Source organism: Orbicella franksi, chromosome 1 (assembly GCF_964199315.1).
Source record: "Orbicella franksi chromosome 1, jaOrbFran1.1, whole genome shotgun sequence".
Taxonomy (NCBI): domain Eukaryota; kingdom Metazoa; phylum Cnidaria; class Anthozoa; order Scleractinia; family Merulinidae; genus Orbicella; species Orbicella franksi.
In genome coordinates this window covers 9,181,661-9,206,660 of record NC_138145.1, presented here as the reverse complement: position 1 = coordinate 9,206,660, position 25,000 = coordinate 9,181,661, and the positions used below count along the sequence as shown (strand labels likewise).

General features: G+C 39.0%; 2 protein-coding genes and 1 pseudogene across 2 annotated transcripts in view; all 3 read right to left on the bottom strand.

Moving 5' to 3' along the window:
* Positions 1-25,000, bottom strand: part of LOC145488560 (uncharacterized) — a 73,985-nt gene that overhangs the window by 32,109 nt on the left and 16,876 nt on the right. The gene's annotated exons all lie outside the window — the stretch shown is intronic.
* Positions 3,135-5,237, bottom strand: LOC145483102 (tetratricopeptide repeat protein 28-like; annotated as a pseudogene).
* Positions 13,621-15,382, bottom strand: LOC145483092 (melatonin receptor type 1A-like). The gene has a single exon (XM_081461707.1). The coding sequence runs from the start codon at positions 15,035-15,037 to the stop codon at positions 14,027-14,029; it is 1,011 nt and encodes a 336-aa protein (XP_081317833.1). The 5' UTR covers positions 15,038-15,382; the 3' UTR covers positions 13,621-14,026.

Genomic DNA, 25,000 nt, shown 5'->3' with positions numbered 1-25,000 from the left:
ACGTAATGATAACGCACGTTTAATTATGAAAATAAACAAGCAATTTTTCCTTCTTCTTCTGTTTTGCTTTGGAGACGTTCAGGCATCGTTGACTGCACGTCTTGAACCGTTGCTAAGGAAACATTTTTGTTATACAACATCGTCAAATTGAGACATGTCAGAGTTGACAGAGTTATTTCGTGGCTTTATCAGCAACGGCAGCGATGACGTCATCAGAACACGTCAATGATCACGAGACTCTAAATGCTCGTCACTTTATTATTTCATCCCTTCTTGTTTCTCGTCTTTGGCTCTTTTTCGGTCAGCTGACTCTTATTAGCAATGTGTTAAACGGGCCTGGAACTTGGTACGAGTATTAAAACACGACTAAACGAACTTCTAAAAGTTAGTAAGTTTACCAAATATCAGTATTTTTGGTTCAAACACAAAGACGAAATGTATTTTTGAAAGGTTGTGGTTGGCTTTATTTTTGATCGAAAAAAACCATATCGATTGTTTTATACATTGAACCTAGTCCCCTGCTTGTTTAGAACATGGCTAGTTTCGTGTTTTTGGTTTTCCTTTGAATTTTGTGAAATCTGATAAAGCGAGACAAAATCTAAAATATAGCCGATTTTCTTGCCGTCTGATTGTTTTAATTTCCCACGCTCACGCAATAGGGGCTTTTTCGATCGCGGAGGCTGACGCCAATGAGCGGAAGTTAAAATTCACTTCGTTGAGGCGTGTCACGTGATACGGTTTCGTCCATTTCAGTTAAAGGGAGAGGAATAGTAATTCCTTACAGTCTGAACTTTGCACATTGGTAGAAAGGCTGATCAAGTGCCATTTTATTTCCCTGTAGTATTGACACCGATAATCTGAACGTCGCTGGCAGAGACAACGCTAAACGGTGGAACACGTGGGGCGGCAATCACCATGGAAATCATGGAAATCATGGAAATCATGGAAACCATGGTCAAAACCATCAAAACAACAGTGGCTGGAAAAGGGCTCTCGATAGGCAAGCAATCATAACATTCGTTTATTTATTTACTAAGATTAATTATTTAAGAACACAAAATAAATTTAGAACCAAGTCAGTTCCTGTAAACGAGTTCTACATGTCGTGGAGCATCCAGCGGTCTATAGAATAGGGCTGAGTAAAAGTTTCACATATTGAGGCTTTTTATGGTTTTTATGGCATACAATTAAATGGGATTGTATGGAATTTCGTTTATTTGTAGAACATTTTGTAATTTGGTTCTTTTCAAACCATTAATGCTATGTATTAAATTGCTTTCCACGCATCTAATTTTGAAATGCTTTGTTGTGCGAAGTGACAATAAATTTCAGCAATCAATTCAACTGCGGACGATGATCCTGGTGGTATATGTTAGATGAATGGTGATCTAATCGGCTTATCGTAGAAAATAAAGAATATTTGTCGATTGGTCTGCATTAAATTTTGAATGGTCTCTACGTCCAGTTTCATTCGATTTCCATACACATCCTGCATTAAATGTTGTCTCCCAGCTCATGTGAACATAACTGGTAAAACTAGCTGATATCGTCAGCGGTGTTTTAGTAGCTTTTATTCTTTAATTACCTTGTTGACTCCTGGTTAATAAAGAGCAGCTAGCTCTTAATTTACAAAGTTTGTCTTACTGACACAACTTGAAAGAAGAGCTACGAAAATGTCAAGAAATATGTTGTTACTTTTTTCAGGTCAGAGGAGAAGTTCTGAAGAGCATGATGCCTCACTGACACCAAGCGAGCTAATTAATAAATCACGAGTTCAGTCGATATACACTGAAATACTGCAGACAAATCAGTCATTTAGTTGCGGTACTTGTAGGCTGTTGTAGTCTTTGTCTTTACAGATCATTTAATCTACATATAATAAAGGGTATAGTAAACCTATATCAACAAAGGTGTGCTTGATCACGTGCTGTGCTTTGCACTGTTCCTGATATAAGTATTTTAATTTCAAGCAGCAAATAAATTGAGACTGTGACAAAAAAACCAACAAACACCTGTAGTAAGTTACAAACTTTGCAATACTGACATCAAGGCAAGCAGTGGCGGATCCAGACCTTGAGCTAAGGGGGGGGGGGGGGGGCGGTTTTGTTTTGATTGCCCTACCGGTCTTTCTTCCGTCTGTAATTTCTTTTTTGTTTACCCAAAATAAATAATTAAAATGCCTTCAGGTTTTCGTGCAGACGTTTGGTCAAATCCAGTCTCAGCGTTCTTAAAAGAAAAGGTTCTTAAAGAGAGAGAGAGAGAGAGAGAGAGAGAGAGAGAGAGAGAGAGAGAGAGAGAGAGAGAGAGAGAGAGAGAGAGAGAGAGAGAGAGAGAGAGAGAAAAGTGCGAGAATGTTGAATATCCCAACTACTCAACTTTTACGCCTTACACTTCAGTAGAAGCAATATTTTACTCGTTTGAAGATAAGCTTATGGGGCCCATCTTCACTGTCAGACTGTCAATGTTTCCTCAGCCAGGGGGCAAGGGAGGATGGTATGCAGTTTAACGACAATGAAACCAGATTCGTAGCTATTATATACGCTTATATACGCACATGCGTACACTTGAAATCTGACCTGCTGGAACCAATGAAAAATCTTAGACTGTTAAAAGCTTTCTTGATCGCAGCTCTTTGTTATAGTTTAATCTGTCTACGTTTCCAGTCTCTGTATGTACTGTACAGCGCATCTCGAGGAGAATGATCGCAAATAACTTACAAACACCAATACGCGGCACAACGACGAGGAGTTTTCATCTCTTGCAGTCTTTTACATTGAGAGAGACGAGGGAAATACTTTTAGAAAGTCGCCACCTCTTCGCAAATACATTGCCCCACTGGAGATTACTGGAGATTGTTGGCACAAGGACCCCGCTCTAAACAGATCACCTCTTGTGCTTATGACTGTAGAAAAAAGTCAAAAACAAAAACAAAAAAACAACAATAACAATTCTGATTCAATATCGTAAAACTGTGATACCAAGCCCTGAGCTTTAAATTATTCCAAAGGCTTTTTTGGCGAACTTATTTATGCGAAGGGTTACTATCGGAATGAACTGTGCGTTTTAACAATAATGGGTTAATTTTTGTTAATGATGTTACGTATAGGGCTTACCTTCCAGGGGGGGGGGGGGGTTGGGGGCTACTGATTAGCAGGCCTAAACGAGGCCTAGGCTCAGACTGAAGCAACAGAATAGCATTTAGAAGACACTTTTGCCAGGCTACAAAAGGCTTTTGTAGATAGTCCTTTTACTTTTTAATTTTACAAAATTAAGACTAAAAACATACTTACGTCATGTAAGCCGACTTTTACATCATCTCCAAGCAAAACAAACGGTGTCCAGTACTTGAAATCTATGTATTTCGATGACTCTCTCGTGTTCTGAATGGCGTGATGCAGCGCTTCACTAGTACTCATTTCACGATGGATCAGGCACTTGTAAAATATGTTCATAAAAGCTTTAGTTGCTTCATCGTCGGCAGCCCACAAGGACATCAGAACAGACCGAGCACCAGATCCTAAGAAGGCGCGAGCGATTCCAACAACTCCCTCAGCTTTTAAGATCTTCCCCCTTGCACTGTGACAACAGCTGAGTACTACCAGCTTGGCTCTGATACCAACTTCAGCTATCTGTTTCACTGTCAGCACGACGTCGTCTTTCAAGGGAACTCCAGAGACCGAGCTGTTTGGAGCAAGAGCTATTTCTCCTCTCTCTGCATCACCGTGAGCAGCGATGTGCACTAAGCTCACATCTTTGATCCTTCGTAGAACTTCTTCCTTTGTGGCTCGCTCTACAAGAAGACAGCGAACTCCCAGCAGCGCGGAAACCATCTGCGCCTCTTCTTTGGCTTTGGCTAATGAACAAAGCTCCACAACTTCTCCATTAAAATTTACACGACCAACCTTTGGATCTCCGACAACCAGTGCTCCAGTCTGGCAGTGGTAGTCTGCTGGTGAATCTTGGATGAGCTTGCGTGTTGTTAGAGAAGGAGTGAGATGGATCCTTACTTTTTCTGAAAAGTATCTCCCACTGGAATCCTGTAGGGCAGAAAACGGAATTTTAACAACGGTGCTTCAGGGACAATCAGGACCTCCGGGCCATCAATATGATCAACAATTGGAGATATGATCATTTTGAATAAAAAATGAAGCCTTTCTTTCTTCAATTCTTCATCTCCACTGTAATCACACCGGGTCGTCTCGGCTTTACTTCGGTTTTCTACAGCTGGCAACGAAGTTTCGTAACACGCTGCAAAAGAACGGTCCTCGCACTGAACACCGTCTAGAGAATGTAAATTGCTTCCTATCAACTCTTTTAAATGATGTTCAAAATCGTTTCCATTAGAATCTGTCTCATTAAAGCGGTTAAAGGATATTTTCCCGCCCTTGTTCACAAACCAGAGCATGATTGTCCGCATTGGAGTACCCAAAAAGAGGACGTTAGTTCGTTGCGTAGTAAAAAACTTCCTTAGGGCACTCAAATTAAGCGTTCTTGCATTGCTGACCTCTTGAACGCAATATTTCGTCAACAGTAAGTCCACAAGGCCACGCGGCCTTCCTTGTTCCAGAGTACAGAGAGCATCAGATGGTTTGTTGAGAGCAATTTGTAGAAAGCAAAGCATTCTGTAACTGGTGATTTTCTCATCATACAGTGAGAGTTTGTGCTCATCTTTTAAACCTGCTCGCATCTTCTCGTGAATATTGATGCTTTCCGTCAAATAATGAATTGCTTCTGGAAAATTCATCTTCACAGCATGAGTTGCGCCCAAGTGTTGGTTGACCCAGAGCTCGTGTCGTCTTGATCCACTTTCTTTCAAAATTTTAAGTCCCTTTTTTTGATACTCCGGTGACTTTTCCAGCTGACCGAGTGCGAAGAATGTGCATGCAATGTTGCCGCAAGATATCCCTTCCCCATTTCGGTCGCCAACTGCTTTACATATATATTCGCAGATCTTTCTCAAAATATTCAACCGCCTTTTCATAATGTCCTTGAGAATAATAAGTATCAGCGAGGTTGTTCAAAGACACTCCTTGTCCAGTCAAGTCTCCAATTTCTGTATAGATTTTGAGACTTTGTTCCTCATATTTTAGCGATATTTCATCCTGGCCGTGCGCGCGATTAACTGCACCAATAATCTAATAGCAGTTTGCTTGCCCTTTCTTGTCTCCCATGGCTGCCTTGATTGTGAGAGCTTCTATGTAATACTCGAACGACTTTTCATGTTCACCAAGAGTACGATACAGTCCAGCTTGATTAAGGCAGGCAGCTCCTTCGTCATGTCGATGCCCAGGAGAGCGTATTGCTGCCAGAGCTTTCTCGTCATATTCCAGGGATTTAGCATACTCACCAAGTTTGACATATGCTTTGGAGAGATTCAGGTACGTTCTTCCTTCACCTTTTCTGAAACCAATTTCTTGTACAATTTTGAGTACCTTTTCATACTACTCTATAGATTTGTGAAATTGCCCGAGATGAAAGTAAATACCACCGAGATTGTTATAACAAGTTCCTTCTCCTTCTCGATCACCGGATTCCTTACTGATTTCTAGATCTTTCTCTTGATATTCAATCGCTTTCTTGTATTGCCCAAGATGGATGAATATAATAGAGAGATTATTACTGCTTATTCCTTGTGCCTCCCTGTTTCCAAATTGCTCACCGACCTCGAGCGCTTTTTCTGCGTAACTGAAGGCCTTTTCATACTGGACTGGTTTAAGTGAGCGTACACAAGACAAATGCTGTCAAGCGATTGTGCTTCTGACACCTTCCTTTTCCTCATTGCGAGAGCTTTCTCGTGATAACTCAATGATTTTTCACACTGTCCGAAATTGAAGTACATTCTACCGATATGTTCGTAGCATTCACTTTCTCTTCGTTTATTTCCGGCTTCTTTGATAATCTTAAGGCACTCTTTGTTCATTTCTATGCCCTTCTCTATGTTTCTGCTCTCAGAGTATGCTTCAGCGAGGTGCATATACAACTGCCTCTCGATATCACGGGGCTCATTTGGTATGGTACCTTCCAAGTGGTTTGCCATGACGAGTCTCAGAAGTACAAAGCATTCCTTGTAGAAGTCGATCGCCTTAGCATAGCGATGAGTGTTACGAAGGTAGTCGGCGACATTCCAGGCAGTGTATAAAGCTTTGTTTGGTAACATGGCACAAGGCAATGTTCCTGGTTAAGTATTGAAACACAATTCTTTTTTTTTTTTTTTTTCGTTTAAGACCGGGAGAGTGAATCCCCCATATGGGCTTCATACCCAAGGTAATCCCTCTTAAATTATTCGTTTTTCGGCGGTACCCGTAATTATCCTTATATCGCGATCCTAATCTTTTCTTTGTTCTATCAACAGACGGAGCTCTGATCAGGTACGAAACATCCAGCTATTAAAAATCGGTGTTTTGTTTTAATTGAAAATGGGAGCTTGTCAGTTTTCTAAAATATGGCAGTTTGAACGGAAGCTTCAGAGGTACATTCACTTACTAAAAATCTGTGGCTTTTTGACTAGGAGTATGTCTTTTGTTTTTTTGTCATTTTCCTAAACCAAAGCCCCATTTTCTGGAAATGAAACTCTCATTTTTAGAAAATAAACTCCCATTTTCGAAAAACCAAACTACCATTTCTTTTGTTTTTGTTTTTTTAAAACCAACTCCATTTTCGACAAACAACTCTCGTTTGAAATAAATGGATGTCCCTTTGGGGCTTCCGTACTTAGGCCACTTCAGAATAATCATGTTTGTTTTTCTACCAGGCTAGCGTAGAAATTGGTCAAACCTGAAACAACTTTCTCAGCAGATCGATCGACAATTAGAATTTTGACCGATGTTCAGGCCGCAGTTGAATCTCCTCCAGCGCTACAGAAGGAAGCCTGCCGGGTTGAAAAGTCAAACGACGCTGTCTCGGAACTATACCCTTTCCAAATTTTGAAGCGAGTGAAACCGATTAAACGGAATTTTGGGCGGGCTTTCGCCAGATCGAGTGTAGCTTATGTTTCCCCACATGACATGTCCCTCTTGGACATATCGGTCCAACTTTTAAACAATTACCTTCGTTACATGCCATCGGCCGGCGGCGAACTTATGACTTCTACAAATCATTATATTAATTTCCAATTAACAAAATTCTTTTCATCTTGCTTTGATCTACGCAATTTTCTACTTTCAAACCAACAAAGTTACGTTCAAAGTTGCATTTGAAGCAATAAAACTGTCACGGTTGCAGTCAGATCACCTTGTACGTATTAGCCAAGCACTCAAATTCACACCAATACTTTTCGATGAAAACTAAAACTCCGCAACTCCTTTTTGTACTATTGTGGACATTATTGTGGTTATTCACTATCCAGAAACCACATGTCCTCTTAGAGGGCTTTTATTTCTTTATAGTTACATGATTTCTGCATAACCTCTCACGCATACAATTTTTTCACGCTATCTATCCCACCCAATTGTAAATCAAGAATAAAAGAAGCTCATGCAGCCTCACAAAATGGTATTTATAATAATCTGAAACCCTATTTCTTTTCTAAGTCGGTTGAGCATGATATGAAACAAAAGCGCGAGAGGGGTGGCCATATTTCCACTCACGCTTTCTTTTCGCGTCACACTTGACGTACCAAAACAAAAGAGAGGTTATGATAGCTTTGAGTGCGAGGTTACCGCGTTTGAACGAACAACCGCCGTCTAAAAGCCAATTTACGATTAAGAGTCTTGGCTTATTGCGCCCTTGCCTTTGTTTAAAACTGAGCCCGGTTAGTAATTGATGTTAAAACAATAAACTGAACAGTTTATTTTCATTTAAGTCATAGTCCGTGATTGATCCTAGTATATATTTCCATGTGATTGGAGCGCTTCTTAAGCGAATAGATCGAACGTTATCAACAAGGGTGGAGATGTAAAAGATGATGCAAGCAAAATGAACTACCGTGGAAGTCATGTGATTTAAGAAAAAAAAAATATTACATTTCTCAATAAGTGCTTTCTAGCAGAGTCCGTGCATACGGCCGGCACGCCTGAAATTTGAATTAACCGATCAGGATTCTGCAGGCAGGAAAATCTCTACTGTCCTGACGTCAAATGCATGTCAACTGATGTCGAACATCTTTTCTCAATAGAGACGGCATTAACTATTCACGAAAAGCGATTTTTTTGACTCCAAAAGCCATATCAGATTGTATAGAGTGAAAAATATGAAACATTTTGTGTCTCCAACGTTTAAATTGAGCGCCAAATATAGGTCGCCCGCGCTCAGCAACTCGCTCTTCGATCGCTGTCGCCATGCAGGATAATATAAGTTGTGTCATTTTGGACATTTTGAACAAAATATGCTGTTCCTCGTCGAATTAAACCCAGAATTCTTAAGTCGAGTCTTAGAAGAAGCCAAAGCAACTTAGAATTATCTTTACATTTTGTTAGCTGTGAAGAAAATGACTGTTATCTTGACGTTTCGGGAGGACAGCTCGCTGCTCGTACTGCGCTCGTGCTGCGGGCGCAGCCGCCGTATGCCAGGTCTCCCTTCCACCTTGAATAAGCGCACCCCTTGAACATTGGTATTCAATCAAACCAGGAGCCATAATCGGGGACGGAGACCGTAAGTCTTGGGATCCGCGCACCTATGATATAGGACAAATTTTCTATTTTTAGAACAAATTGCGCTATCCTGACGACATGTATCCGCGCGGACCCACGAACATGTCGTGGGTTCGCGTGTGGATGTTGTCACGTTGCGTGATCAAATGGTCACAGTGAGAGTTGCGAGATTCTCTAGCGGATTTTTCACAGCGATGGCGTTAAATAAGGCAGAGACTAAGAACCAGGGCGCTTATATCTAGTTTTATGCTCTGAGCTAATGAAATAGGTGAGTTTCGAGTTAATTTGTGAGTTTTTCAAACAATACTTAATCAAAACCAAAACCTGTTTTTGACGGTTTCTTGTTTCTGCTTGATTGGCGAGTTTGCAACAGTTTTTGAAAGGGAAGCCTGACGGGTGCAAGTAGCTTATTTGCACAGTGCAGCGCGTGCACTTTCAAGTCCGAGTCGGTGTTTTCAAAGATTTCTTTCGTTATCTTTTGTGCTGAGATGCTGCAACAATTTTCGCTAACGCCAAAGGCTACTAACATCATATGTGTTTCTTTAACATGGTGAAGTTTTACACTGCGAAAATAAATAGACAAGGAGTTTTGATAACTCGACCAAAAAAATCGAAATCGTTATTCGAAGTTGATTAAAGAAAGTGCGGAAGTCCAATGTGTCATGTTTACTGACTGTACAAAACATGCGTCCGCGGGCCCTCTTATCCATCGACAACAGACAATTTATTGGATTTTTACACAAACAAAACTGAACAGTATCAACAGACGTAAACTTGCTGGGCCTTGATGAAACATCAAGCGTTGCTTACAATACAGGCGAAACTCAACTTGCAATTTTGTTTTTTCTTTCCGTCGCGACGGACTCTGGCGAAATCCCCGCAAGCGGAGGGAATCCCCGTAAGAGGAGGGAAACGTTGAAGTTATAAAACACCGCTATATCCAAATATATCCAACTAGTTTTTCGCTGTGTTATGGAAAAGCTGTTAATCTTCCTTATATGTGAAATTTAGAGCGGAGTAATGTGGACTTCTTGTAAAAGAAGCAGCGGAAACCCAACTTGGTTAGTGGTACAAAGCGGGACATATCTAAATTCGACAAGGTCTTACTTCACTCAGATTGGAACAGCTTACGACGAAAATACTTAAGCAAAATTCCAGTAGACATAAACGTATTGAGCTGTGGACCAAAAATATCAAAAATTTCGGGAATTTTGGACGCCATTTCCCCCGCGCTACATCCGCAAAAATCCACGCAGCATGTACGCGCGTGTGCGGCACGCGATGGCGCTATTTGTTCTAAAAATAGAAAAATTGTCCCATATCATAGGGACAGCCCCGATACTACAAATGGCGCGAGCCTACGGTCTCCGTCCCCGATTATGGCTCCTGATCATGATCAAACACTTTGCGCTGAAAAATTCGAAATATCAACACTTCAGCGAGACGACGAGCATCCACGCAGTGTATTGAATTGTATTGAATGGCAAGGGAAAGCCCTTTCACTATAGTTGGCTCAACAAGAAATAATTAAATGTTCACAGCAGCTTCAAATGATTTTGTTCTCTATGTTTTCTTTTTTTTTTTTTTACTTTTTTTTTTATTGCTAAACACATAATTACTTACATTGCCTTACTCTACTTACAACAATAACTAACCTACTTACAATACACCACATTATTGTTATTATCGATATTATTACTATTACTATTATTTCTAATGCTTTTGCTGTCTTACAAAAGTCACTTACAATACATCAAAAAAAAAAAAACACCTATTTACAATACTTGGCATTACCTTACTGACTTACAATACACAATAATTACTTATTATGACTTACACATTACGTTACTTAAGGAGTTAAAATACAATGTAATTACTTAATTATAGAAAAAAAAACCAACAAACTAAAAAGAGAGAAAAAAAAAGACCTCGCAACTAATTACAAAGGGAAACGCCTTAAATGGTGAGCGGGAATTTCCACTCCTGTTGAAATTCCCTTTCGCCATTCAACGTGGCAGCAATACATTTTTCTATCTCGATTTTATCCTGCACTAATGAGATGAAGTCGCTGAAAACGAACATAGTATTATTTAGAGCGTTGATATAAAGAAAGTATTTGCCTAGTATTACGAGGTGGTTGAGAGTCAAACGGTGAGTACAAGGACGAGTAATTCCAAATAATACCTCTGGCTCGGAGAAAAGTAAACTCGCGTTACTTACGGTAGAATACCAACTTTGGAACTTTTACCAAAAGGAAGACGCTCGTGGGCAACTAATAAACAAATGACGTATGTTTTGACTATCAGAGGGACTGAAAGGGCAGGATGGGGAGGCAACCTTGTTCATTTTGTATAATATACTGTTCGTCGCTAAAATGTTGTGTATAATTTTGTGCTGAAACATTACCAATTTAACTTCTTCTGTGGCTGTGAACCGCAGAGGATAAAAAAAAATGTATTTAGATTCCTTTTTGCGATGCCCTATGATAAGAATTTTTTTTCTGAAGTGGGAGGAGGAAGATTTTCTAAGGTTAACAGTTTGTCGTATAACATCTTGCACGTTATAGTACAGATTTTGGCGACGGGGGTGTAGTAGAGTCGCCAGAATTAACGTGTATTTATTGCGCAAGGAAAGGAAAGGCAGGAAGCAATTTTCATGCTCGTCAAAAAGGTCTGAAATTTGCTTTATACCTGCTCGGTGCCAATGAGGTAGATATACCATTTTTTTTGTCAATCGTAATGAATTTGTTGTTCCAGATTGTCTGAGACAGTATCTCGGTCTTGCTGTGAGGTGTCGTAGACACGATTTCTTGCCAATGATGAATAATTTGTTTGTAAAATTCAGGAAGAATTGGAAAGTAGTACCGGACTACTTTTTTTTACAAACACGGAGGTCTCAATTTCCTGCTTCGATGTAACTACGATGTCAAATATTTAAGACACATTCCAACATTCTATCGAAACATACTTATTGCATTTGATGAAATCAAGACTGTACAGTTATGATCAAGGAACCCACACCATTCTCTTTAATAACAAACATATCTTAGTTGATGGGAAACCGTCATTTATAAGGGAATGGTTTATCATGAAATTCTATATGCATGTAAGTAAACTAAACAACAGTTCACTTGTACTAACCAAATTTATTGCTAGAACCAATTATAAACACAAAGTTGAAAAGTTGTAAATTAACACCGAAAAAGTACTCGTAACGTGACAATGCTCTTCACAAACTTTGCAGACAAAGTTACTTTTAATTGTATTAAATTAATCAAGATTAGAAATCGTTCCTCTGCCCATTCCCAGCGCTATTACTTGTTTGTTTACTTTTTTGTTTATTTTGTAATTTTAAGTTTTCCTCTCCTTTTATTTTTTTCTTTCTCTTTTTTTTTCTTTCTTGTTTTTTGTCCTGTTTGGTAGCTAATGTATGTTGTCAGAATTAATTGACTACTTTATTTTATTCGTTTTCCTAATGTAAGTAAGTAACACCTGGTGTAAATAAGTAATGTACATTCTAGTATCGGAGTAGCCATACCAGAGTACTTTGTTATTGTAATTTGTAATTTGTGATACGTGTAATTTGTTAAAGACGTGTTACTTTAAATAAATAAATTTAAAAAAAGAAAAAAAATAGCAGCCCGGTGTATATTTTCGTTCCGAGAAGATTGGCTTGCATTGTCCTGTTTTTCCAGAAGAGGGGTCGTTATGTATTTGGCTACCTGAAGTGGTGTCAAATTGGCAGGAACTATGAAGACACTGGTGGTTTCTAACAAATTTTCAAAGAGGAGGACATCCCCAAATTCTGCCTGGAGATTTCGTCTGATGTGCTTCTTTGTGAATAACGTGATTTCTTCAACACCCAAAGACGTGAGATACGATGCAAGTAGTTCTGTCATTTCAGTCAATCTGACTATTTTCTCGTTTGCAAGAACATCCGATCTGATGTAATCGAAAAGCATTTGGTAAGCTTCTGACTCGAGATTAGCAACTCATCTTCTAGCGATTCGCCGAGCTTTTTTATGGTAATTCTAAACACGCTACAATATTTTCTGTGATAGTAAATGCTTGGGATTTCTCCTTCATTTAATGTCTCAGCAGTATCGAGAAGTGGTTTACGTTTACGAACAGCAGCTGCTCTTACAAATGTGTTCCAGGACTCCTCATCTTTTGGACTGACTAGTTCCGTATCATCGTCAGTACAGTGAATAATACATGCACAACTGGAATGTTCTGAACGTGATCGCTTTCGATCGCTGTTTTGTTCTTCAGGCGTGTCATTTCCTCTTTTTGTGCCACCTATTCAGTCATGCCAGGTTCTACGTCAATATTAAGACTTAAACGTTTTAAAAAGCCACTCAGTTTAAACGGGTTTAATTTAAACGCTGAAGTTTGCAATTATTTATTCAGAAGTTCGCTCTTCACCAAAAATGATTTTATATAAACAACAAAAGCAGTACAAAAGACCATCCGCACTAGTCATTGTAAATTAGCTTAGTCACTATATCATGAATGTATGAAATCATCTTTGGCGATGTATGAAATGGCCCTCATATCAAAGGAAAACTATTATTTCATATCATTTTCCTTTTGATGCATTTCAAACTCCAAATTTTTCAAAATCTCTCATTATGTCATCTACTGCTACACCTGTCGTATTAAATGACGAATTATACTCGAATGCCTATTTCGAAGGTCTGTAAGTTTCTTGTCCAAAATCGACACTATCAGCTTAACATTTAGTTAATTGATTTCTCTAAACGTTTCTCTAGATGCCTACTGTTTATTTATTCCCTTAAAACCTTTCACGTTTGTATAAGCAACCAAAATTTGAGCACAAATGAGCCCTACATACCTGTCAAGAGTGGCGCCATCTTGGATTTACCCATGATGCAATGTGAATGGCACCGTTGGTTGTTTTTAGTTTTTCGTGTAATCCTGACAAAAATTTCTACCTCTAACAACTTTGAGGAGAAATACAAATGTTTTCCTTACATGAAATATCTGAAGTACTGATTAAACGATCTCAACCGTATACTTAAAGGATCTTATTCTGAGCCTCGTTTCCATGCTGAAGCCATTTTTTGCGAAATTTTAAACTAAAAAACTCATACAAAGTAACTCATTCAGAAAGGTTATCATACAAATTTGAAAACACCTTATGCAGTAGTATCAGCTGAAAACACTCAGGTTTTGTCCTTAGTTTGGTACCGAAAAGCTGGTAACAGGTGTGTCATACACATCATAAATAGTTATTAAAAGCCGGAGAAAAGAACGAAAAAGTGAAAGAGTCAGTAAGTGCACAAAAATAAAGAAAGTACTTTAAAATACTAAGCCACGATAGTTTTTCAAAAAGTACATTCTCCGACTGCTGTGGCTTGCAAATTGTTCCTCGCCATAGTTTCCTTTGTGCATGAATCTGGGTATTTCTGCAGCTTGTTAGGAAGTCACGTTTGGCAAAACACTCATGTGGCTAATAATTTCACTTGTTGGTCGGGCTGGTTCCAAGGGGCGAGCGGCAATTATTTCAGGTCCGACAGGGACGGTTGAGCCATGTCCCTTCCATGCAAAAAAAGTCTTCTTCATCTTGCTACGAACAGCCGGACACATGACACCGTATATCCACGGATTTAAAGCGCTGCTCAAATAAATGAGGTAAGGCACGACCAGAACGAACTGACGGGGAAGTTTAGCCTTCAGCACCAGACGGCTCAGGACAATCATCAAGAAAGCAGGTATCCATAACGCCGCAAACGAAAACACGAGAACGAACAACGCCTTGGTCAAGTTGATCTCTTGCCTCGACAGCTGCGAGGTGGTGTTCACGTTGTGATGGCGGATGAATCGGGACACGCGAAAGTAGCACACCGATATGATTATCAAGCAGCAAACCACAAAAAAGGTCACGATGAAGAACGTGTAGCCAATCTCTGCGTTTGTTGTGGTAAATTTCATTGCACACGCGGCCATGACGGGATTGAAAGCAAATGTGGAGGAACCAGAAAGTATAGGGAGAAAGACAACCACTGCTACAAATACCCACAGGAAAGCAATGTACAGCATCGATCGGTGATAACTGAAAGCTTTTCTGTACACGTTGGGCTTCAAAACACAAACATATCGATTGATGGCTGTTAGAACCATAGTCGCAATGGATACATAAGTCAAAAAGTGCATGAAGAAGCCACTTATCTGACAACCAAAATTACTAAGAGACATCTTTCCTTTCGTAAGAGAGGACCAGAATAGGGCTCCGGGAATGAAAGCGTTGAGTAGATCAGTCATCGCCAAAGCTGCAACCAAAATGCCAGTTGAACTCTTCAAACGAGGCTTTCTGTACAAAGAAACGAGAAGCAGTAAATTGCCGAGGATAGCCGATAGTACTAGAAGTGCAGATGTCGATGATTCGACCACAACAAGTCCAACACTACGTGGTGGTAAGGCGGCCATACTTGCTGTGTGACTGGGAAATACTGACTTTCTGGGTTTACTTGTGATATCGACTTTTGTCTACTAGTTTCAGTTCGGCATGTACTAAAACCCGAAACAACGAGACGAAACCACCGAAACGAGCGAAACAAAACCACCGAAACGAACGAAACGACCGAAACGAGTAAAATAAGAAGTCAATAGATGAAATTAGTATATACCGCACAAGTGAATAGTGCTTTTCGCGCGCTCTGATTGGTTAACTCGGAGGTGATTAGCAAGTACTAATCACCTCCGAGCAGCCGGCGCGAGAGATTTTATAATTTCCAACCGCTTGTCGCACATAAAATAACGTTTTGGTCCGCTAATTATTCAGCTTGTGTGGTATATACTATATTCAGCTTGTGTGGTATATATTATTATTATTATTATTATTATTATTATTATTATTATTATTATTATTATTATTATTATTATTATTATTATTACTACTAAAACAATTATTTTCCTCAGTGTCGGTGAAAGTGATGGATATTTACCTCGCTGCTTTGCGGCTCGATAAATATCCACCACTATCCACCTCCACTTCGATGAATAATTCTTAACACTACGAGATTCATGAGGATCTGAAATCATGGACCCCTGCCGATGTTCTACGGTTGAACCGTAGAACATCGGCAGGGGTCCTAGTTTATTCGACACGTAGCTTAACAGTGGGAATGAAATTCCTTGACGCCTCTTCACAAGAGACGTGTTAAGAAATCAATTTAATCAGACCGCGATCTGACAACAGAAACACGAACCCGTCAAGTTGATCGAATGAATACAGGCTCAGAAACAAGGGCACAAACAGACATTTTCATTTTTCTTATTTATCTGCAAAGACAAAACACAGAGATTATTCAGCGGATAAATTGAAAAACGTGCCGCTTCAGATGCCGGTAAATGTATTTGTTAATAGAGGACGCTTCTTCGCTGTAAACAAAACAACACGGTGTCCTTGGGCATCGCAGGAATTAAATTCGCTGTTCAATTAATGTTTGATTGGTCAGGAGTGAGTTTTTTTTGCCAACGCTTCTTTCTATTCAAAATAACTCGCAAAATATGGCACACGAACCGCTCGAAATAAAGTAAGAACAAGAATTTCAACAGGTATTTTTACTAAGTATAACGGCGTACTATTCTATTCACAAATCTAAACAATAGCCTTTAAATCTGGCCGGAACTCTGGATAGACTGATCACTTAATGGACATTACAAACCTTTCTAAAGCGGTAAATACTGCTCCTACGGCTCAGTCCCCTTTTACCAGTTAAGATCTATGGTGCTAAGATTTGTACGGAGTTTCTTAGTTTCGACAGCAAGAGATTTTCGTTTGGAGAAGTGACGAAATCATAAGTTTGGCTCTACTTGTTCTTAGATCTACGTGACATGTCCCCTTTGTTAAAAGGAATCTAAAATAAGGAAGTCATTAGAAAAACATTTCGACACAAAGCAACCTGGAAATGATACACCAAGCAGAACTGAGTTTTCGTTACCAAATAAAACAGCTCCGAAAGTTCATCCTCGCCTTCTGAAAGAGCGTGATCTGCAGTATTTGGAACGGCTGACAGAAATAGCGGAGGGAATCGGCTTTACGCACAATCCCAATGCTCCCGGTAAGTACTTTTAAGTACTTAAATTGTGCCGCAAATTTTTAGAAAATTGCCGCACAATGAGTTGACACCATCACGTTCTAATTACCAGGGCCGAGAAATGTAGAACTTTTAAATTATCCTGGCAAAGAGACAGTCAACATGGTCAAGGGCGAGGTGAGCAAAAAGCGCGACTTGCGTGTGATGATATAAGAAAAAAGAGAAACTGTCAAGCCTCGTATCCCCTTTAAGTCGCTTGCACTCGAACGAGAAAAGGGTCGTCTCCTCAACTGTGAGGTCGTGCTGCCCTGGAAGCTACAAAGAAAAAGAAAACTACAAAGCAAGCCTCTCTTCACTCTCTGAAATAATAATTGGTGAGAAGGGCAAGGTACAGAAACTTGGGAGTGTTGCGAACTAATAAATTATGGTGTCCCGTGTTGGACACTTTCACTTATGGATACTAACTGTGGGACTCTATGTTGGAAAAGTACATCGTCAAACAGCATAAAAGATATTAAAGGGACTAATGGTACACTAATCTCTCAGTTTCCTGGATTTTTCTTCTGCTCAGCTCAGATAAATCACATTTAATAATGACAACTGTATTTCATTATTCCAGGCAAACTATTAAGATTTAAATCCTCAAAATTATGCATGAAAGTATAATTTAATGAGCTTGACTGTTAGTTCCCAATGAAACACCCGGAGAATAAATTCTCACAGAACCACAGCCTAAGGAGGCTAAGCTGCTCTGCTGCTTCAGGGATTAAGCCAAACAATGCCATTTGGGTGTCAGTACAATTAAGATTTAAAACCTCAAAATTATGCATGAAAGTATATTTAAATAAGCTTGACTGTTAGTTCCCAAAGAAACACCCGGAAAATGAATTCTCACAGAACCACAGCCTGAAGAGGCTAAGCTGCTCTGCTTCTTCAGGGATTGAGCCAAACAATATCATTTGGGTGTCAATAAAATAATTTAAGATTTAAATCCTCAAAAGCATTAAAATATATTAAATGAGCTTGACTGTTAGTTCCCAATGAAACACCCAGAGAATAAATTCTCACAGAACCACAGCCTAAGGAGGCTAAGCTGCTCTGCTGCTTCAGGGATTAAGCCAAACAATGCCATTTGGGTGTCAGTACAATTAAGATTTAAAACCTCAAAATTATGCATGAAAGTATATTTAAATAAGCTTGACTGTTAGTTCCCAAAGAAACACCCGGAGAATGAATTCTCACAGAACCACAGCCTGAAGAGGCTAAGCTGCTCTGCTTCTTCAGGGATTGAGCCAAACAATATCATTTGGGTGTCAATAAAATAATTTAAGATTTAAATCCTCAAAAGCATTAAAATATATTAAATGAGCTTGACTGTTAGTTCCCAAAGAAACACCCGGAGAATGAATTCTCACAGAACCACAGCCTGAAGAGGCTAAGCTGCTCTGCTTCTTCAGGGATTGAGCCAAACAATATCATTTGGGTGTCAATAAAATAATTTAAGATTTAAATCCTCAAAAGCATTAAAATATATTATATGAGCTTAACTGTTAGTTCCCAATGAAACACCCGGAGAATAAATTCTCACAGAACCACAGCCTGAAGAGGCTAAGCTGCTCTGCTTCTTCAGGGATTGAGCCAAACAATATCATTTGGGTGTCAATAAAATAATTTAAGATTTAAATCCTCAAAAGCATTAAAATATATTAAATGAGCTTGACTGTTAGTTCCCAAAGAAACACCCGGAGAATGAATTCTCACAGAACCACAGCCTGAAGAGGCTAAGCTGCTCTGCTTCTTCAGGGATTGAGCCAAACAATATCATTTGGGTGTCAATAAAATAATTTAAGATTTAAATCCTCAAAAGCATTAAAATATATTAAATGAGCTTGACTGTTAGTTCCCAATGAAACACCCGGAGAATAAATTCTCACAGAACCACAGCCTAAAGAGGCTAAGCTGCTCTGCTGCTTCAGGGATTGAGCCAAACAATATCATTTGGGTGTCAATACAATTACTGTAAGATTTAAATCCTCAACTTTATGCATGAAAGTATATTTAAATGAGCTTGACTCTTAGTTCCCAATGAAACACCTGGAGAATAAATTCTCACAGAACCACAGCCTAAAGAGGCTAAGCTGCTCTGCTGCTTCAGGGATTAAGCTAAACAATATTGTTTTGGTATCGAAACAATTAAGATTTAAATCATTGATCAAAAATTATGTATTAATGTTTAATTTCAGTAAGCCTGACTTTTTCTTCCCAATGAAACACCTGGAGAATGAATTCTCACAGAACCACAGCCTAAAGAGGCTAAGCTGCTCTGCTGCTTCAGGGATTAAGCCAAAACAATATCATTTAGGTGTCAACACAATTAAAATTTAAATCCTCAAAATTATGCATGAAAGTATATTTAAATAAGCTTGACGGTTAGTTCCATATGAAACACCCGGAGAATAAATTCTTACAGAACCACAGCCTAGAGAGGCTAAGCTGCTCTCTTGCTTCAGGGATGAGGCTTAACAATATTTGGTGCCAAATCAAAATTAAATTCTCAAGTTTAGTAATATTTTAATAATAAATTAGTAATCAATTAGTAATAAAATGAACATTTAAAATATTTTAAAGTGTATCTAGTGGTCAAAATTCAATAGATGTGTAACCTTGAATAGGCAGGGCGAAAAAAATGCTTAATTTAGCCGTTGCGTAGTGTTTGAAACTACAGTCACTGTGACAATTGTGTTTTAGTGACAATGACAACAATAGACTTACTCGCTGTGATGCAATGAGGACTTACACTCACTTCATTTTTAGCCGAGGATTGATCCTAGGACCATTTAGCATTTTTCGAACTCTTTCAAGGCTTCCAACGATTGTTTAACCAGACTTGCTTCGACATTGCAGGGCTTGAACACGCTTTATATTTTCTGGTGAAGGTGGCGGCGTCTCGAGCAAGTAGGCGGAAATCTCACCAGTTCTCGCCATTTCATCGATTGGAAGGGAATTTATCAAAGTTTGATTGTTTTGAACTCCACTGAAACGATCCTTCATCGCCTTGTAGATTTTTACCGTCGAATTGGGTTAGCAAGAATGCCAGAACTAGTGGAAACCGACCGTATACCTTTTTCTTTCCGAGCCGAACCATCGAGGTCCATCGACCTTGGCGCCAAATGTGATCGATTTGGTAAGGTCGGTGCAAACTTCAACAATACCATGGATAAACTGTTCTTGCTACGGTAGTTATAGGATTCGGTCTGTAAGACAATTCACGCGAAATTGCGTCCGGTTTGCGTAGTATCCGAACACTCGTGAATACGGATAATAGTTCACATACGACCATTCTCTCCGGCGCTCAATCTTAAATGTTATTATCGCTGTCATAATAATTAACCATTCGCAATGCATGACTATTTCTTGTCTGGTTATGGCAAGCCGTTTGTAGCAAAATTCAACCCTTGCAATATATGTTTAATCCTTTAAATACTGGTTTTATTTAAACATATAAAGAGGCATTCAATCCAATGGCAAATAAAATTTTTGGTTCAATTCAATCTTTTAATTTTCATGATTCAATTCAATACCTGGAATATTGATTCAATCCAATACCTGGAATATTGATTCAATCCAATACCTCGAATATTGATGCAATCCAATACCTCGAATATTGATTCAATCCAATACCTCGAATAATGATTCAATCCAATACCTCGAATATTGATTCAATCCAATACCTCGAATAATGATTCAATCCAATACCTCGAATATTGATGCAATCCAATACCTCGAATATTGATTCAATCCAATACCTCGAATATTGATTCAATCCAATACCTCGAATATTGATTCAATCCAATACCTCGAATAATGATTCAATCCAATACCTCGAATATTGATTCAATCCAATACCTCGAATAATGATTCAATCCAATACCTCGAATATTGATTCAATCCAATACCTCGAATATTGATTCAATCCAATACCTCGAATAATGATTCAATCCAATACCTCGAATATTGATGCAATCTTCCTGGGCCGAGCGCGGCCAACAGGAACGAGAGTAACTGAGCACTAGAGAGCACTGAAAACATGGCGGGCGAAGGAGAACTAGATTTAGAAGTCAAGTTTCCTAAGTTTCTTGCAGACGTCTTGGATAAAACGGAAATAATTTTTGAGAATTTTGACTCAGAAGTTGCAGAAGCGCACGCCGAAGTTCTTGATCAAACCATTAGTCTGCTTAGGTAAATGAGGCATTGCTACAACCGGGACACAAGGGACACGGAGAATTTAGATTCCATTACTGTCGCTTTTGTAGATGTAAGTTAACCAATTTTTATGTGACAAACATATTTGTTTATTAAAAGCTGTGTGTGCTAGCTTTTGGTGGCAAATAACATAAACTGTGGCAAATTGTGCTACCACATTGGTCTTTAGTATTGTGCATATTTCTGCTGTCCAATCATTACTGGCACACTAAACTTTGAACTGTAAACAAAATTTTTGCTGTGCTATGTAGACAGTCAAACATTTTTCTCACAAAAACTGCTTGTGTAAACCTGGCTTTATGTTATTTTTGAAATAAGAACCTTTACATTTTACAAGACAGCAATCATTGAACATTGGGATGTGTTTTAAGTTTTTCAATGTTGTTGTCTCATGTTTTGCTTTAGTTAACCCACCTGTGGTACTTCTTTCCTAAAAGCGATGTTTTTCTTGATATTCTATGACAAACATTGCACCAATTTGTTGTGAATATTATTGAGTACCCAGGGCTCAAGGCTAACACTACTGCCCACTAGCCACACATTTCAGTTTTGAATAGTAGATTTTGCACTTTCACTAGCCATTGTGACAATCATGATGGAATGGAGTACTGGTCTACTGGATGAAAACAAAATTGAAAATTATCCTGAGAAAGTAAAAACTGAAGAGGATAGAAACTAATGAAAACAGGGAAACTATGAGTGGATTTCACGGAAATAATTGCCTCAATAAGCATATAAATATTTAACTATTAAATGGAGATAAAAGAAAATGGTAGCACTGATAGAAGTACATCAGAGATTGAACATACCGGTAAGCATATTCAAGAAAAGCAGGATTCGTGTTTGTGGGAGTGAAATTTTCTTAGTGATTATTATTAACATTTTAGATGCAACAAGAAATGTCCAAGATTGACCACTCTTATAAAAAAGTCAGTGAAACTGTGTATTAAAAAGGCTGGCTGGTGCAAAGTTAGTTTTGGCTAGTGACATGAGACCTGTTAGTAGCCATTATGCCATTGCACCAATAATTTAGTCTTGTGTCCTGGGTACTTTTGAAAATAAGATAACAAATTAACATTGCAACATTTTAACATCTGTTTTGATAAGCACCTGAAAAATCTACAAGGCAGAGTAGTGCACATGGCAGTTATAAAATGTCCTGATTTCTCTTCAGTTTAGTTGTGTTGCTAGCTAGACGTTAGGCATTCTGTAATTCAAGCAGTTTCCGAGTTTTGTATATCAATGAAAAGAAAGATGAGAAAATAATTTACTTGATACAGGGTGAGGTTTTCTGTTGTGAATTGAGTTGAAAAAATACTTTAGTGGGGCCATAATCTCCTTTACCCAGCCCACACATGTAGTATTATGCAACTGTCAGTTGCCCAAGTTTAACTGTCACAAGTTCTAGAGCCTCTTGGAAGTTGTCTACTCCCATTTGACTTGATTCTCTTAAGGGATCTACCCTTTCCAATACAAATGACTGCACTGAATCATGTTGTCCCAGGTCAATTTCTTCAACTACAACATTGTCATCACAGTCCAATGGAGTTGGACCATCAGGATCATCACCATAGTATTCAAAATCATATGACTTTCCATTTGAAAGGGGGTTTTCAGGCTGCATCATATGATAAACCACATTTGGTATGGCAACCAGTTTTTTTTCTGTTCTTACATTTTGGTGGTTGAAAGCTTCAGTGAACTGGCAAAGAGCTTGGTTTATCCTTGGTTGAAAAACTAAGTTTAAGGTGAAAAGATACACTGAATTATCAGTGTCCAGGATGCCTGACAATTCCATACTATAAAAAGTGTAAAAGTACACGTGGGAAGCACAACGGAAAACATCCCTCCACAATCTTTCAGTTCGTTGGTTGTGTTGATGGCCCTGCAGTGAAGCTGCCCCTCTCCTGTCTTCTAACCTGCACCATTGTATCGCACACACCAACGTTTTCAACACCATGATATACTTGTACTCTCAAAGACCAAAATTAGCCGTCTCTCTTAGCGGCATCCAGAAACAATTCAAGAACTGTTTCTGCTTTATTGTTGGCACTACATTTCAAAAACGTTATTCTCCGAGGAATTCCGTCTATACAGCCGTGAATTAGTATTTTCTATCGGATCAGAGAGTGATGTCCATCCAGATGCCAAAGCGAATTTACGCACCCCATCTCAAGACAGTAATTTGGGGATCTAATTTTGTTAACCTTTCTCTTATTCTTCTCCGTTGAGCCCGTAACCCAATGGACTTAAAGAAACCGGCAATGAAGTTATATCCAGTAGCACTTCCGTGGTTAGAAATGTACTCTTGACTGATTTCGGTTCCTTATCAGGTAAGCTGTCGAAACCCCTCATATCTTCTAAGCCATACCGTCTGTTACTCTTCTGTGAATTGTCCATCTCGAAACTCCAATCATCTCTGTTATCGTTGTCCAGATGAATCCTAGTCCTTAAAGTTTCTCAAGCACCTCAACAGGAATTTTAAGTACAAATTATTAGAAATTATTAGAAATGGTCTTGCATGATTTCCGCTTTTTTCGCTTTCTATCGTAATGGATTCCGCAGTAAAAATTGACGGAGTAATAGCTCTGCTACACAACACACTGACAACATCTACAAAAGCGACAGTAATGGAATCTAAATTCTCCGTGTCCCTTGTGTCTCGGTTGTAGCAATGCCTCATTTACCTAAGCAGACTAATGGTTTGATCAAGAACTTCGGCGTGCGCTTCTGCAACTTCTGAGTCAAAATTCTCAAAAATTATTTCCGTTTTATCCAAGACGTCTGCAAGAAACTTAGGAAACTTGACTTCTAAATCTAGTTCTCCTTCGCCCGCCATGTTTTCAGTGCTCTCTAGTGCTCAGTTACTCTCGTTCCTGTTGGCCGCGCTCGGCCCAGGAAGATTGCATCAATATTCGAGGTGGATTGCATCAATATTCGAGGTATTGGATTGAATCATTATTCGAGGTATTGGATTGCATCAATATTCGAGGTATTGGATTGAATCATTATTCGAGGTATTGGATTGAATCATTATTCGAGGTATTGGATTGAATCAATATTCGAGGTATTGGATTGAATCATGAAAATTAAAAGATTGAATTGAACCAAAAATTTTATTTGCCATTGGATTGAATGCCTTTTTATATGTTTAAATAAAACCATTATTTAAAGGATTAAACATATATTGCAAGGGTTGAATTTTGCCACAAACGGCTTGCCATATCTGGTCTTCTTCTTTTACTCTTGCGGTGAGATGCGTGACAGGTCGATTACCGCAAACTACACAGCGATGACAGAATTTTCGATCTCGTAACACAACCCACCGGAAATTAGAACCCATACCCTGCTGCGAATTTCAGAATTGCATGAATCTCGTCATGGTTAAAAAAAAAACCAGCCTTCATCTCTGGCACGTTACTATGGCAGCCTGATCTCGTACTCAGATCCACGTGTGTGACATGGTTGAGCGCAAGGGTGTCGATGACGACCACAAAGACATCGAGAAAAAGGTGACTATTTTTCACATTTTGAATGGCATTCTAGCTAAAACAAGAAATTTAATTTCAAAGAAAGGTTTCCTGATCGTATCGTGGATTCTTAGGCGGTGGCGAATCGACAACGCCGAGCCCAGGATGTACGGAAACACAATCTCAAGAGTATCCGTGAAGAGCTGAGCGCCTAATAAGAAATTACTTTGAGAACTGCAGGAGTCACGAAGGCCTGACGTAAATATGATTAAATCCTGTCAAGTCGCCCTCGCTTTTCCTTAGAGATATATATTAAAGAAAGTCCTGGTTCGCACGAAGAATGCTGCAAAGTCATTCTCGAAAAGACCATTCGATTCGCCACCGTCTAAGAATCCACGATACGACCAGAAAACCTCTCTTTGAAATTAGATTTCTAGTTTTAGCTAGAATACTATTCAGAATGTGAAAATACCCACCTTTTTCTCGATGTCTTCCTGCTCGACACGCTTGCGCTCATCCACCTTTCAGGTTTGTGATGTCACGATGTCACACATGTGGCTTAAGAGCAGGATCTGGGTACGATATCCGGCTGCCATAGTAACGTGCTAGAGATCAAG

Excerpts from the sequence above, each read along its gene's own strand:
- LOC145483092 (XM_081461707.1), bottom strand. The coding sequence starts at position 15,037 with ATGGCCGCCTTACCACCACGTAGTGTTGGACTTGTTGTGGTCGAATCA.